This window comes from Pongo abelii, chromosome 10, assembly GCF_028885655.2.
Source record: "Pongo abelii isolate AG06213 chromosome 10, NHGRI_mPonAbe1-v2.0_pri, whole genome shotgun sequence".
In the NCBI taxonomy this organism is placed as follows: Eukaryota; Metazoa; Chordata; class Mammalia; order Primates; family Hominidae; genus Pongo; species Pongo abelii.
This window is the reverse complement of record NC_071995.2, coordinates 4,558,486-4,575,220: the sequence shown is the minus strand read 5'-3', so window position 1 is coordinate 4,575,220 and position 16,735 is coordinate 4,558,486. Positions and strand designations below refer to the sequence as shown.

Sequence of the window (16,735 nt, the reverse complement as noted above, 5' to 3'; positions counted from 1 at the left end):
TTACTTTCCCACCAGCAATATATGAGGGTTCAAATTTCTCCACATTCCTTGTCTTTTTCATTAAGTCATCCAGTGGGTGTGAAGTATTATCTCATTCTGATTTTGATTTGCATTGCCCTCACAGCTAATGATATTGAGCATCTTTTCATGTGTTTATTGGTTATTTGTGTATCTTCTCTGGAGAAAGTCTATTCAAATCTTTTGCACATTTTAAATTGTGTTGTTAGTCTTTTTACTGTTGAGTTTTACGAGTTCTGTGTATACTCTGGATACAGTCCCTAATCAGTTATCTGATTACAAATATTTTCTCCCACGTGTGGGTTCCTTTTTCTATATATTTAAAATGTAATACAAGAAACTCACAAACAAAAACCAAAAAAAAAAGCAAAAAAGAGCATGACATGAGGTAAGTTTCTCCAGGCTAACTCATTTTTCATAGAGAAACTTGTGGCAGTAAAACATTATATATGCCATGTTCCATTTGTTAATATTCCCCTTCCACCCATCTCTTCTCCATACTGCAAGTTTTGGGTCTCTAAGGACTTCTTTCACTCCTTTCTGCCTCTTGGTACTATCTAATGGAATTCCATGGTTAGTCTAGAAACTATGGGAACTTCTCACTGCTGGATAAATCTTAACAACATGGGGAGAAGACATCTTTTTCTGCAAAAAAATACATGGTTTTATATTTTAAAAACTGTCCTCATATTAAGTCATCTTGTGTCTTAATCATCTTAAGTCATCTAATGTCATTTTTAACAAAGTAGTCTCGTATGATTTGAGGAATTCAGAGACAAGTGCCGGGTCCTGTCAAAACCAGTCATAACTTCTGAATTCCACAATCATTATTGTCTTAATATTTAATGATACTTCCTTGTATGTTTGTGAATTTCTTTAAGTCAGAAAGCCAGAAAAAAATAGTACGTCCTGTTTTCTGACATGCACCTAGTAAAATAAGACCTATGACTCTGCTCAAGTTCTAATTTAAACCAAGCGTTTGAATCTGTGTCTCTTTAAAATTAACGCATCTAACATCACATATTTACTGCATGTCTTACCTCTCACCTTTTTTTAGGGGTTTTCTCTTGTACTGGGATTTCTTCTTTCCGGAGATTGTTCAAGTTAGGTTTTGGTTTATCTTGTTTTAACTCCTTTGGTGCTGTTCTGGATTTCTTGTTTAAAGGTACAGTTGCAGAAACAAAATCATCTATTCATGTGTGAATTAAAACCAAAAGAAAAATATTATTTTCTTCGTAAATGAAAATCATTACAATGTGTGTTCAAGTTTTTATAGGCTAGGCAGATTGTTTAATTTCCACAATTTAAAAATCATCGTTAGTATTTTGTTTATCTTTATTCTCATTCATCTATTTCGACTTTTGTTTTTGTGCCCTTTATATTTAAAAATATCAGTCTATCAAAAACCAATTCACTAAAAACTGCAAAAGCAATTAAGACAGCATATAAATGTCAAAGAAAAAATGATTAAAAACTTGTAAAACCATTAGAAAAATTGGTAGAATTTAATCACATTGAAAAGTGGAAATAAATTATTTTTATGGGAACTTCACAATGTAGCCAAATATCTTTTTTCAAAGCCCATTACTTGGGCCAGGCACAGTGGCTCACACTTGTAATCCCAGCACTTTGGGAGGCCAAGGCGGGCAGATCACCTGAAGTCACGAGTTCAAGACCAGCCTGGCCAACGTGGTGAAACCCTGTCTCTACTAAAAAATACAAAAATTAGCCAGGCATGGTGGCGGACGCCTATAATCCCAGCTACTCAGGAGGCTGAGGCGGGAGAATCGCTTGAACCTGGGAGGTGGAGGTTGCAGTAAGCCAAGATCACGCTGTTGCACTCTAGCCTAGGCGCGAGAGTGAGACTCCGTCTCAGAAAAAAGAAAAAAAAAAGTCCATTACCTATTCCTAGTACATTAACCATGCTAGAGCAAATAAGAAGCATTATGGGGGGAAGAGAAAGTAGCTGCTATTTGAGGATTTTTACAATAGTAGTATTTTCTCTTTCCATTACCATAATGATCTTCCTAAGATCCTACCAAAGTAACTTCTTATTTTCTGGCAAAAGGATGTTCTTTTCCAGTCCATTACTGTTTCTCACAGGTTTTTCTGTCTTACCAATCCTCTGAACTGTTGTAGTTCTACTCTTGACTGTCAACGTAAAACTACTACTGTGGCTTTTCCACATGTATACAACACATACACGCACACAACACATACATGCACACAACGCATACATGCACACAACGCATACATGCATACCTTCAGGGTCTATGTAGTCTTAATCACATACTCAGCAAGCACTAATACTTGTTGTCTCTTATATGCTTCCCCATGTAAAAATAAGATAACTTATGACTCCCCCCACCTACTGCCACCCCCCACCTACTACTACACACCTGGCAATTTCTAAGTATCTGATGACAGACTGATGACAAAAAAAAAAAAAAAAAAGCTAGATGTTATATTGTACACTCTTTTTCCCAAGTGGTAGACACAGTTAAGGCTGTGCTCAAGGCAAAAACAGACTCCTTCAAACCGAAGACTTACTAAATATTTGACTTACAGAAAACTCTAGTGGTCTAAGAAAGAAATATTAAATCCACTTCAATGTATAACATAATCTAATGCAATGTTCCTCAAACTTTTCAATCATAGCAGAGTCAAGTAAACATATGACTAATGCTTAAAAGGCATAACATAAGTCTAACCTTTCTTCAAGGTCTTGTTTTATAGTATCATTAATAGGAATTTTATATAATATGCTGTAACATCTTTGTATCTCAAAAAGACAGTGTTTTCCTTCTTCAGGGATGGAATAGGAGACAAACCTCTATGTGACAACTATGGACTTAGAGTAGTTTAGATCTAAAGAGACTTTTCACCTGGCCTGTTCATTTATCACCTACTAACATAATTTTTATCAGTATAATTATCAGCATAATTATCCCAAATGATTAGAAAACTATCTTTCCAGACCTACCTCATATGCAACTGGGCAATTTAGTCAGTGTTTGAGCTATATATGCCATATAAATTCTGAGGAAATGAGTTTCCAAATCTTTAGAGCAAAAATAAGAAGCTTTACTTACCATCACTGTCAGAGTGGTCAAACTGTGAGTAATTGACTGGTTTCTTACGTCTATGACCAAAACAGAATTTTTTCATTAACACAAATGTCAATTTCTTACCTCTATTACTTAAGGCTATTAATGAATATTATTTATTTATTTAATATTATTCATTTATTAATAATTAATGAATAAATAAACAAAATAAATTAAAATGTGTTAAATAAATGAAATGTGTTTGAATAAATGAAAATGTGTTTGGGTTCATGTAAGAATATTTAACTCTAAACATAATTTGCATTTTACCACAGGGATTTATCATTAGCTAAAATAGTTACAACTATACCTAATATATCTGGGTATTGTTGGCTTTTCAATTATATGATAAAGGAAAAAAATTCAGATAATTTACAAACAATAATCTATATAATTAACATTTATAATTGCTATACTGTTTAATTGCTGTTGGGCATTTGTAAGTTCCCGTTGTACGTGTTCTTCTGTTTTGTGTGTGCATTCTATCTTTCTTACTAGATTATAAATGTCTTGACACTAAAAGCTACTTTCTTTTTTTTCAATCTCTCCACAATACCAAATAACATTTTTATGCAATGGACACTTAAAAATGGTGAGTGACCTTGTTCCTGCCACCTGAGATGAGTATCCCTTATCTGAAATGCTTGGAACCAGAAATGTTTTGAATTTTGGATTTGTTCAGATTTTGGAATATCTGCATTATATACTTACCAGCTGAGCATCCCAAATCTGAAAATCTAAAATCTGAAGTGCTCCAATGAACATTTCCTTTGAGTGCCATGTAGATACTGCAAAAGCTTCAAATTTTGGAGCATTTCAAATTTGGGATGCTCAACCTGTACTACTTCAGAGGGCATTAAAAGAAAATGATATTCAAAGTGAAAAAAATAATTTTTTCCTCCCTCCTCTAGGTACTAAATAAAATGTTTTTCTAGTTTTTATTTCTATATTTTTCCAAATGGCTAAATGTGAATTTGTCAGCTGGTTGTTCTTTCAAGAAAAAAGAATGTTCTATGAAAAAGAGGTAAGCTCAGCTCACAACTCAGACAATCTCACAAGTGCTTTTCCTTGAGAAAACTATCACACATCAGTATGTAGAAGTGCTTTATGTGTACTTCCTCACGCAAAATATTAAGAAGTGCACTCATATTACTCTCTTACTCTTCAGAGTTAAAGAATTTAGAGCTGAATAAAATGTGAAAACCCCTTTAGAAATTCTGAACTTGAATAATAGTAAAATAAAATCAATAGCCTATTTTTAATTAGTATACTTAAGGGTTAAGCTATGATGAATATAATAATTTCCACTACTTCATCAAGCATATTCTCAACTGAAATGAATTTTTTTTTTTACTTTTAAGAGTACAGCAGTAAACATTGCAAAGACTAGTAGTACAATTTAGTGCCACTGCCTTAATTGTTCTGAGGTGCCAGCAGTTTTATCGTCACTGCAGTGCAAATGACAAAGCAGCGAAAAAGGCAAATCATGTCTTAGTATTGTTATGAAAAGAGTTTTGACCTCATAGACCTCTAGAGAAGTTTCCAGGGACCCCCAGAGGTCTGTAGACCATACTTTAACAACTGCTGTTCCATACAAAGGGATTATGACTCCACTGCCTGGATGCTTAAAACTCATTTCAAATTCAGCATGTTCGAAACAGAAATCTTGATCCCTCACACCTCCTGACCTTCCTTTTCCTAGTCTTCCCTATCTTAATACAAAGATCATCCATTCTGTAGCTCAGACCAAAACTATTGTGGAGTCATCTCTGATTCTTTCTTTCCCTTACCTGTACATCTACTTCATCAGCAAGTTCTGTCTGCAGTGCCTCCGAAATACATCCCAAATTCATCTGTTCCATTCCATGCCCACTGATAATACCCTATCCCAAACCGCTCTCCAATGATATAATAGCCTGATTTTCCTGCTCCCATTCTGGTCACCCCATCCATCATTTATTCTCCACCAGCAGCCAGTGACCTTTATAAAAGCAAACTTAGATTTCTCTCCCCTACTTAAAACCCTCCACTGACTTCCCATTGACTTAAAATAAAACCTAAACTCCTTTCTAAGACTTACAAGACCCTATCTGTTCTGGCACCTGCCTATTTCTCTGGCCTAATCCCCTATGATTCTCCCCACTGCTTGTTAATCCTACAGCTTTAGACTGTCCCTAAAATATGGTCAAGTATGGGGCCTTGGCTCCTATTCCCTCTACCCCGATTCATGACTCAGTGCATGTATTATCGCCTCAGAGTCACATACTAACTACTATATTCAAAGTAGTGCTTTCCTCTTTCGCACTCTTATCATATTTCGAGGCTTATTTTCGGCCCCCTAACCTCACCTCCCGCTAGAATGTAACCTCCAGCACCTCGTACATTAAAGAAGTGAATATATTCAATAATTTTACTAAATGAATGGCTAACCGTAGGCTTCCATGGCACTCAACTGTGTAAATTGAAGAATCGTTTCTAATACCACAATGGAAAGCACAGAGGATCTGGAGTGGGATGACTTAGGTTTGAGTATTGCCCTGCCACTTACTGGGCTGTATGACTCAGATAACTTACCCTCTATAGGTAGAAATGTTAAATCAATAAAACAGGAATGCTTACTCTTTCTATATCAAATAACTACAGTGATGAACAAATAAAATAACACATAATTGGGCGCTCGGTGAAACGAGCTAACAACAAGGTCTTGGTAAAAGAAACGGCGACGGCTGTGAGGGAGGCAAAGAGAAGGAAAAAGCTACGATGCTAGGATACTTCTGAGCAACGGGTGGCTCTCACTGGAGTCTGGGTTCTTGATAACCGTCCATCCTAACCCCACCATCGCTGCCCTCCGGTCTTACTCGATCCTTTCCCCTTAGTCTCATGCCTTTTCTCTTAGTTTTCTTTCCACCCCGACGAATGTCAGCAACTACCCACCTCACAGGCCGCACCATGGTCCCTTTCAAGGCTTGGTATTTACAGTTCTCAAATTCTTGTTGGCTTCAGCGGCGGTTTCAATTCCCGCCCAAAACCAGACCTCGGGGCCCTCCGCCCCCTGTTACCAGTCGTCCAATCATCACCAGCCATGCTTGCGGCGGCGCACGCGCTGTGGGGAAAGCGAATTTGCTCCCGCCCTTCCCAAGGCACCGCTTTTCCGTATCCGGTCCACCAGAGCCGAGTTTGTGCTTTGTCTCTGCACTTTCGTCAACGGCGGATTTGCTCTGTCTCTGAAATACAGAATAACAATAGAAATACACCTTATTGCACTTTTCAAATGGTCAAATTGAAACAGGTTGGGACATAGGGGCACTTGGACTGAGAAATTTTCTGCGAGATGCCAGGAAATAGAAAATGATGTGGCGAATCTACGGTCGCGGATCCGCGGGGTGGAAAAAGTATGTCGGCAAGTCAGCTGGTTTCCCAGTGCAGGACGCGCTGACAGCTCGAGTGAGCGGACTGCTCAGGACTTCGGAACTGGACGAGGTGAGCCCAGAACCGAGTGAGGACGCCCTTTCAGACTGACACCCGTTGCAGAGGGATTAGTCCCCTCACCCGGCTGAAGTTTCTCAGCTCGACCGTCTGCCTTCCTTTTCCCTGACTAATGTGAGCCTCAGAGCCTCCGCTCTGTTAGCTGTATGTGTTCGGTCCAGCCCTCCTCCCATCCCGTTTTCTTATGGGAAACCTTCCTGGATTTCACGGTTGCTAAAACTGAGCCAAGGCTTCAGGATAGACCATTAGTCTAAAAAAAGAGTGAGGGGAGAAAGAACTAAACTTATCAGTTTCTTGAAACACAAGTCTAAATGCTGAACCAGAGCTTTTGTGTTTGCCTTTTTTTCCAACATTTTTCAACATACCCTATCGCTTTGCATTATGGTGAAATAGACGAAGATTTTTGTGTATAGCCTACACACAGATTTGAAAATATAGTCTGGATAATTCAACTTAGCCCCGCCCCACGACACGTACAAAAATCCTTTGAGTTTTTTTTTATATTTTAGGTGATATCTTTTTAAAGAACGGTATGAATAATTGCTTGTTCTTTATTTTTCCAGTGAGCACCATAAAATAAAAATGCCATACAATCCAACAATGATTTATTAGTTCTTGCCATTCCCAACATCCTGCCTAATACATGGAATACAAGACAGTATTCCTTCCACTTCAAGAAGACTGTTTTCTAGCAAGAGTAAGAAATAGAGCGTGATAAGTGCCATGATTCAAATAAGTCCAGGCTAATATGAGAGAGCCTGTCGGGACCCAATCCAGTTTTAGGGTGTTGGATAAGTCTTCCTAGAGGCTAAACTGAGACCTGAAGAATTAACAATTGTTATCCAAGGAAATTAAGATCAGTAAGAGTGCTCTAGGCAAAGGAAAAGGCATTCAAAAAAATTCAGCTTGGAAAGAGAAGTTTGGTGTTGATAGAAGTTCAGAATGGCTGGAAAATAAAATTTGTGAATTTGTGTGTTAGGAAGGAGAGGTGCAGTTTCTGAGAGAAGAGTGGAAATATAAGCAGGGGTGTTGTAAACTGGGATAAGGAGTTTACATTTTATCCTGAGAGCAATGGAATATCATAGAAAGTTTTTAAGCGGATGAACAACATGATCAGATAAGTTTATTCCTTTTTTTTTTTAACAGAAAGATTACTATAACTTCAGTGTAGAAAATAATGTGAGAACTGATTTGTTGGGAGAAAGTCTAGCCATAGTAAGTCCAGTTACAAGGCTGATGAATAAATTAATCTTTAATTGATGTTGATACTTACTCCCTTTAACTAGATGTTCTTCCTTAGTAGTGTCTAGTTTGCCTTTGGGGTGTGGGCCGGAAGTGGAGGTCCTGTACTCCCTCTTTTCTGTGTATCTTCTTCCCACATGGAAATCTTTCTTACACTTTCTTACTCCCCTTCCCCAAATCGGATCTCATAACCACAACCTCTAAGTTCTCCAGGATCACTGCTTGATCCCTGATCTGCTTCTTTGACTTTCTTTTTACCAACGGTTTCATAAGCTTTGTATTTCCCCACCCATGAACTCTCCCTAAGAATTCTCTCTCCTCTTCTCTCCATGGTCCTTCCCTGTTATTGAGAACCCTGCCTTGGACTTTAAAGTAATTTATGGCCATAATTTTTTTTCTTAAATCAAGTTTAAAACAAAGTGTCTTTTTTTTTTTTTTTTTTTTTAAGAAGCACTTTGTTTTCATCATGAAGATGGAAGTACAGGGATAAACACTTGGCAAAAACTAGAGTAATTGGCTCATAGACAAAATCTCTTGAATGGTGGAATGTTTTCTTAGAAGTGGGACAGCAATAATGAAACATAATTTCTTTATGGACTTATAACCTACTGCTTTTTTGTTAGTTCTATAGAAATCCTGTCAAAGAATATGAAGAAAAACAGAGAAAGATTCTGCAATAGAGAGAGAGAATTTGTATATAAATTTAAAGTAGGAAGTCAGTGCTTAGAACTGAGAGTGCCACTCAGATTTCCTGTTCAAGAGAATGCCAGTCATTTACATGGACGTCTGATGCTGCTGCACAGTTTACCGTGCTTTATAGAAAAAGGTGAGGACTGATTTTTTTTTTAAGTAACACCACTTTATTAGTTTCAATAGTCTGTCATTAGAAGTTTCATATTAGAAAGCATAAACCTAAGAAGCTTTGGAAACAGCCACAACATAGGAACTGATTCCAAAAATAAAAACATTTCTCCAGAGCTTTCTTTTATTGAGTGTTTTTTCCTATAAGTGGTAGTTGTTTATAAAGTATACAAATTAGATTTTATAATGAAAAATTAGCTACAAAGTTTGGAATTAGAGGAGCTCTTCTGAATTTAGTTGGGTGAAGTTATAAGGCAGTTTAGCTATCGCTAATCGTGGTAATAGAATTATAGTGCTAAATTGGTTACCCTTTTAATAATCTGGTCATTAATTTCTGAGATACCGTAGAACAGAAAGTGTACTAATTTTTGAATAGTCTTTGCTTACCTAAATTAGTTTTATAAAGTTATATGTATTAAACCATTTTTAAAGGTCTGTGTTCTATCTCACAGTCTAGGAAAAATTTAAAATTCAGAATATGTTAGATCACAGGTTAGAGTTATAAGAGAACCTAGAAGCTTTATAGCCCAATCACATTGTACAAACAGGGAAACTGGAACATAAAGAGGTTAAATTATTTGCCCAAGGCAGTGGTTCTTGAAATATGGTTTCTAATCATTTAGCAGCAACAGCATCACTTGCGAGCTTGTTAGACATGCACATTCTCGGGCTACATCCCATTCCTGCTGAATCAGAAACTGGGGTAGCATGCAGCAGTCTGTTTAAATAAGGCCTCCAGGGGTTTCTAATGCACACTTAAGGTTGTGAACCACCGTCTAAAGTGGCGAACATAGTGATAATGATAGAGCCAAAGCCAGAACACAGGTGTCCTAACTTCTCTCTCAGTGCTCTTCGATTATATCATTCTCTAAGTGGTGTCTGTAAAACTGAAATCGGTCAGTCATCTGAGTTAAATGTTTTAATAAGCTAGTCATTTAACTTCTCTTTCAAAGGATGTAACAATGTACCCTTTAAAGTTACATGGAAAACTCTTTTTAATGTAAATACAGTAATGTTCAGACACTCAAAATCTGTAGCATTTTCTTTATGTACTTATACCCACTTGGCTTCAAACTGAAATATCAGGCTTAAGAAAGTAACATTACTTTACTAGTATCAAGGGAATACATAAGAGTTAAGACTTTTGACCTTTCTGTCTGCAATAGCCTGTAATAGTAAAGGAAAATAATCATGAAATTAGTTAAATGATCCCCTAAGCTGATTTCGTTTTAGTTGGAGATTCTATTAAGAGTATCAGCTTGATAAAATAAAATTTCATGTCCGGGCAAGGTGGCTCACACCTGTAATCCCAGCACTTTGGGAGGCTAAGGCAGGTGGATCACTTGAGCTCAAGAGTTCAGGACCAGCCTGGGCAACATGGTGAGACCTGTCTCTACCAAAAATACAAAAATTAGCCATGCATGGTGGCATGCATCTGTGGTCCCAGCTACTCAGGAGGCTGAGGTGGGAGGATCACTGGAGTCCGAGAATTCAGGGTTGCAGTGAGCTGTGATCATGCCACTGCACTCCAGCCTGTGTAACAGAGACCCCATCTCTAAATAAATAAATAAAAATTTAAAAATAAGATTTCACATTGGAACTCTCAGCCAAGTAAAATGTTCCCTATTTATACCTGGACTTTGCTGATGATGGTGTTTGATGTCCCTGTAACAGACTTAAAAGAAGCTCTGACTCAGTTTATAGAAGAAGAATCCCTGAGCGATTATGACAGAGATGCTGAAGCATCCCTGGAAGCTGTGAAATCAGGTGAAGTAGATTTACATCAGCTGGCAAGTACATGGGCCAAAGCTTATGCTGAGGTAAGAAAATAGGTCAGATTGTAAATTTCAAGGATATTCTGGATTTTGGTGAAAATTTTTAAAATGCTATGGTAATCCTGAAATAGTTATAAGATCCTTTTTCTCCATATACCAATATTCTATAATATATATTGCTGCTTCTGTGCTTCCTATATCAGGGTGAGCACATAAGACAAAATGTTTTTTATGTAATACCTTTGTAAAACAAGAGGCTACTTGCGTATATCTCACCAGCATAGGGTCACCAGATTTAGTAATTAAAAATATAGGACACCCAGTTAAGTTAGAATTTCAGGTAAATGAATATTTTTAGTATATCATTTATTTTATCATTTAGTATAACATATTACATGGAACATATTTATACTAAAAAATTTTTCACTATGTATCTGAAATTCTAATTTAAGTGAGTGTTCTGTATTTTATCTGGCAACCCTAAACCAGCAATAGTATTCATTTAACCTTTGGTTTACTTTTATAAACTTATCTTCATTACTGTTGTGTAGTCACATAATATCATTTTCTATTTAAATAATATACCCTGTTTCATAAAGTCTAAGATGCCATTAGGTATACCACAAATGATTTTATTTACTAAGAAAGAGCACTGCAAATTAAACTATGAGAGAATGCCAAGATGACATCAAGTATAAGAGGCAAAGAAAAGACTCAAAAATATCCATTGCGTTTATCAAGTAATCTTGTCTGTGGCAAGATCAGTTTCAGTAAGTTGGTGGTGGTGGAAATGAGATTTCATTGACTTTAAGAATGTGGGAGTGTGGAAATAGGAAGAATTAGGATACTAACTGAAGAAGTTTGAATATAAAGAGGTGAAGGATGGGGCACTGGCTAAATGGGAACACAAGGTCAAAGGTTTGTTTGTTTTTTAAGGCAGCAGAGTTTAGGACTGGAAGGGATAGAATCCAGAACTCAAATGGAGAATTAATCGTAACTGGGAAGACAGATGCTTCTCCACTTGTAGCCAAAGAGAAACAGGAAAGTTTGGATATAAATTCAGATAATTTTATTAATTTGGTAGCAGGAAGTTGAGAATATTCTCTTCTGATTGTTTCAACTTTAAGGAAAGACAGGTTATTTGTTTAGATGAGGCAGTAGGTATAATAAGATTGTTGGATATTTAAGGAGAAAACTGAGCAGGGAATGATAGGATTGCCAGGCATCATTGAGGCCAAGATTAAGAGTGGCACCAGTTTGTCACCATAAACTTTATAGAGTTTTGTGATTTTTCTGCTACAGCTCTCTAAAGCCTGACTGCAGGCGTAGAGAAGAGGAATAAGATGAGGGTTTTGTTAGGTGGGTAAGATAACGTACATCAGTCAAGGGAGTTGAGGATATTGGCAAGACAGCGGTTGAATGCTAGATCACAAAATGTAAGCTACATAGGGAAGGAAGTGAAGCTAAGTGGCAGTTGCTGGCTGATTAAAAAAAAAAAAGAAAACATTGAGAAACTTATGAAGTGGAGGTCCTGATTAGGCTAAATATCAATTACCTGGGAATTATTGAGTGAGAAATCTTGGGTGGAGTTTACAGTCAGAGACTAGAATGTTTGAATACTGATGGACTGAGTTTCTGGTGAGGTTACTAAATGGATGGCTGAGGTGGTGTGGAGAACTAATAAATGTTGCAGATGAATGTGACTATCTGGGCTGGTGGTACAGGGGTAAAAGAATTTCCCAAGACAGTTGTAGATAAAGAAAGGTAGATTTATTAGAGAAAGCAGGAAAATACGTTGCAAGGAGGCAATGGGCAGGCCAGCAGAAGAGAAGCTGACTTCAAGGAAACAAAGGCTTGCTGGAGATTTTATAGGACAGTGTTTATGCTGTATGCTGTAGAGTGCTGCGTGCAGTACTGATAACCCCAAGATTGCAGTGAGCTGCAGTCTGGCAGCTATCTTGCAGGTGTCTGGTGAAAGGTGAGTGCAGGAGGGCTACATGGCCTGGACCAGGGGTGTCCAATCTTTTGGCTTCCCTGGGCCACACTGGAAGAAGAAGAATTGTCTTTGGCCACACATAAAATACACTAACATGAGGGATAGCTGATGAGCTAAAAACAAAACAAAACAAAACAAAAATTCACTATTTATGAATTTGTGTTGGGCGGCATTCAAAGCCATCCTGTGCCACAGGTTGGACAAGCTTGGTCTGGACCATGAAGAAAGGCACACTTACAGCTTATCTGCTTTCTCTTTTTGCTTTCCCCTGGTCCTGTCAGGCTGATTCCTTTTCCCTAATTGGGACTCCACAGTAAAGATTGTAGAGTTCGGGAAAGTAAGAAGGCAGGGCCTTGGATGGTTATCCACATGGATATCCAAGTAACCCAGGTTGATGGCAGGATGTGGGGCAGAGAGGAAGTCTTTGAACTTGGTGCCAAAGCTTTACAGAAATGAGGGTGAGTGACAGACAGGTAGGTTGTTAGATAATGATGGCCATGAAAGATAAGGGGTGCTGAATGGTTTGAACCTCAAAGAAGTCAGGCATTATGCCTGAAAGTGGAGGTGGAGAAATAATGGCCTGGACATGGAATCGCTTTCTCTCTGCAGTCACTTCCTCAGTGCCCCATTCCTCTCAGCTGTCATAGTCCCCTTTCTAGTAGCATCTGTCCTGAGGGAGTGGCGTAAATTAGGTCAAGGAAAAAACTATGCTTAGTTCTTCTCACGTAGGTATCTTCTACCTATTCATAAGGCTTCCCCTAGGCAGAGTTTAAAATTAATGCTGCAGATTATTGTAGTTAGATGATCTGGTAGTGGGGCTGCTGAACATCTGGTGTTATGTGTGGCCAAGCACATCCCTACAGTCTTACAGTAGCTCCTCCCTACAAAATTTCAACTTTGCCCTGAAGTGAATTTTAAACAGAAGTTAAGTCCCGTAGGCTGGTTATAATTCCTACAGCAGTCCCACGTCTAAAGATGAACAGTTATCAGAACAGTTTTGGAGTTTCAGAGGCATAGAGTATATGAAATCGTAGTTCTAGGTTCAGCTAGTCTCCTGCCTTCTGATGTGGCAACTGATTGAAGTGAAAGAGAACAAACTAGAAAAGTTTTCCTGTTGACTGACTGAGTTCAAGATACCTGTTTATGTGATGTGTTCGTTTGTTTTAAGGTAAATTATTACTCAAGTCATATTATAAATTCCAGTTTTTAATATTTTCGTGGGTAAGAAAAGGGAAGAATTTAGTTTTTTTTTTTTTTACAGGTATCTTTTGCAAAAATCTATAATGGAAAAAACATCAAAATCTTTGTTTTATTTCCACTTCATGCCATTAAATCATATGATCTTTGACTTCTCAGTATCAGTTTCCTCCGATGAGTTGAGGAGGCAGCCCTTGGGATAGGCATCTGTACCTCCCTGGATGTATCTGTGTGTGCTGAGGGCATTCCCATTTCGTTTCTCCCTGTTTCTGCTTTTCTTGTCTATCAGCGTTTACTCAGTCCCTTCATCATTTTAATAGCTACCATTTTATATCCTTAAAAGCCTGCTGATATTTTAAAAAGAAAATGTAACACTAGAAAAGGTCAAACTAAATGCATAATTACACATTTATCTTGATATAGGTATACATGGATTTGGCTTTCATTCGCAGGTGACCACATAGATCACCTTATTTTTTAAATATGTAACCTACTTTAACAGTATTTTTTTAATAATGAAAAGTTTTCTCTGATTATGTAACTAATGCATGCAAGTTATTTTACCATACCGTATGTTAGAATATAAATAAAGGCTATCAGAAATCCCACTGTCCTGAAATAGCCACCATTAGCATTTTGTTGATCGTGTGTGTGTGTGTGTGTGTGTGTGTGTATGTGAGATTTCACAGAAATGAGGTCACAGCATATGCTCTTATTGTGGACACTTCCTGTCCCTTCCTCCACATTAGTGCCTCCTTCTCATTTCTGCTTCCGGGTAACTTATATTAAGAACTTAGTCTGTATCTCTCCACATTTTTTTTTTCTGTGCTTAGACAATCCTATATAGTACACACACATATATTTACACATATATATATAAAAAAGAGGGTCTTTCTGTCATTGAAGTACAAAAATGGAATCATACATACTTTTCTAGTAGTGTGTTGAATAAAAATACTAGATCATGATTTAAGAATGTCTGTGTATTATCTTGTAGACCACATTAGAGCATGCAAGGCCTGAAGAACCCAGCTGGGATGAAGATTTTGCAGATGTGTACCATGACTTAATTCATTCTCCTGCCTCTGAAACTCTCTTAAATTTGGAACATAATTACTTTGTTAGTATCTCAGAACTGATTGGTGAAAGAGATGTGGAGCTGAAAAAATTACGAGAGAGGTATTTCAAATTTCTTGCATTATCAGAATTAAATGTTACGTTGTCAAATAGATGGCCTGCAGAACAACTTGTTTTTATTTTTTACAAAAAGGATAAGATAGAAAAAAATACTTCAATATTAGAATTAATTTTCTTGTATGTTTAAATGGGTAACTACAACTGGGAGGGTCCTCATAGGTTTATACACCTTCTAAGTGGTTTAACTAAATAAATGATACCGGTGGGCCTTATATATTCTTATCTCTAATAAGAGGAATAGATTTCTTCTGTTGAAGGTTTGCTTTGTTCCAGGCACTGTGCAAAGTGCTTTGGATGCCCTGTCTCATTTGATCTTTACCATAACCCTACTATTATTTCCATTTTACAGATGAAGAAGTTTTTGCTTAAATAAGTAACTTGTCCAAGGGCATGCTGGAATTTGAAACCAGGAAATCTGACTTAAGAACTGTTAACCACTGTACCATTCTGTCTCCCTATTCAGAACCTCTGTATTGCCCTGCTCTAACTATGTCCATGGCTCTTTCAGTTCATTTTGTACGCTCAAGTACCTTAGAAAAAAATAATAACACTAGTATTGTTCCAAGAAGTTGTAATTAGATTTGAATTCCTGCTGTATGGATTACTTAACACAGTATACAAACAACGTTTTTATTATTTATCTTTTCTTCAGAGTATGTAAAAAACTTCTAGCATTATTTATTTTAAAGTAATAAGTGGCTTCCCTGACTGCTTTCTAGTAACTCTATATAAATTGTGATAGGAATTCAGGATGTGTCCTTCTAGATAATCCATTGTAATTTAGCAGAATCTAATAATATTTATTATCTTAAAAACACTTATTTAAGACATTGGGTGTATATGCCATTAAGATAATAGTTTTAGTGTTGCTTTGATTGTGAGAGTATATTAGGACTAAATCACTTTTGTGTGTGTGTGTGTAACTGATTTAATAGTCCCAAAGGAGTAAATTTAAAAAGATGTTCTGGTTTGTTCCTGGTTCTTATTAGCTTCCCATTAGAAAACAGTAAGGCTAGCAAGATGAGAATAATCTTTGGAGCATTGTCATGGTTAAGAAGATTTTAAGTACAGAAAAATAATAAGGAAATGTATTTAATAATTGTTCCTGAGGGATACTCTCTTCTGTGTACCAAATTAGCATTTTTATTATATTGCATAGATTTGTAAATTTTCATAACAATTGCACTCCTCTGGACCACTTATTCTCATAGTTTGTAAAATATTAGAATGATCTCTTTGTCAAAAAGAACGTGATGTTTTGAGATATTTGTCACTGTTTATAGGTTTGGTTTCTTGACCAGCTGTATTGAGGCAGTTTATTCCTTTTTGATGAGATACCTGCAGTGAGTGGTTGCCGCTAGCTATATAGTTGAAACATATTTCCCTGGGGAAGACAAAATTTTTTTTCTAGTTCTTTATTATGTGGCCCATAAAATTGTGAATATAGTTTAAAAAGAAGAACAAAATATAGAATTAGGTTTTTAAAAATACGTAAAAGTAGAATTACCTAATACTAATTAATTACTTTCTGTTGAACTTCATTTGTTTGATTTTTCCTCCTAGGCCTTCAAATAATATAACCTTCAAGTCATCCTGAATCTGCTATTAGCCGTCAGGTTTTCTGTGACTATACTCATTCTGCCTCTTTGGGTATATTGATAAATTCCCATTTTGGCTCCCTATACTTCCATTCCTAGTACTTTCGTTGAGTTGTTGAGTGACTGTAACTTGCAGCATAGTTTGCTGCCTATACCCCCCAGAAAACTCTATATCTAGCTATTCACAGTCTATAATGCTTCTTTATTCTAAATCTGAAGAAGATTTGTGTTCTACATGATTCTTTATCTTTTGGGAAG

The 16,735-nt window shown here is 36.9% G+C and overlaps 2 protein-coding genes across 18 annotated transcripts in view; one reads left to right on the top strand and one right to left on the bottom strand.

The window, feature by feature from the left end:
- The window catches only part of RAD51AP1 (RAD51 associated protein 1), a 77,962-nt gene extending 71,669 nt beyond the window's left edge, over nucleotides 1–6,293 (bottom strand). For 8 of the 16 annotated variants that reach the window (XM_054526695.1, XM_054526696.1, XM_054526703.1 and 5 more), the window contains exons 1-3: nucleotides 6,060–6,246; nucleotides 3,111–3,160; nucleotides 1,066–1,207 (exon numbers count right to left, since the gene is read on the bottom strand). In XM_054526695.1, the coding sequence (XP_054382670.1) occupies nucleotides 1,066–1,207; nucleotides 3,111–3,160; nucleotides 6,060–6,076 (209 nt within the window). In that variant the 5' untranslated portion in view covers nucleotides 6,077–6,246. Of the gene's footprint in view, nucleotides 1–1,058; nucleotides 1,208–3,110; nucleotides 3,161–6,059 lie in introns of those variants that run through there. The other 8 variants (XM_054526702.1, XM_009247336.4, XM_002822788.6 and 5 more) reach the window with 4 other exon arrangements.
- A 30-nt stretch (nucleotides 6,294–6,323) lies between these two features.
- Nucleotides 6,324–16,735, top strand: part of FERRY3 (FERRY endosomal RAB5 effector complex subunit 3) — a 50,523-nt gene continuing 40,111 nt past the window's right edge. The window contains exons 1-4 of one of the 2 annotated variants that reach the window (XM_054526318.2): nucleotides 6,324–6,605; nucleotides 8,485–8,679; nucleotides 10,389–10,534; nucleotides 14,680–14,861. In XM_054526318.2, coding sequence (XP_054382293.1) covers nucleotides 8,502–8,679; nucleotides 10,389–10,534; nucleotides 14,680–14,861 — 506 coding nt within the window. In that variant the 5' untranslated portion in view covers nucleotides 6,324–6,605; nucleotides 8,485–8,501. 2 annotated transcript variants of the gene reach the window in all.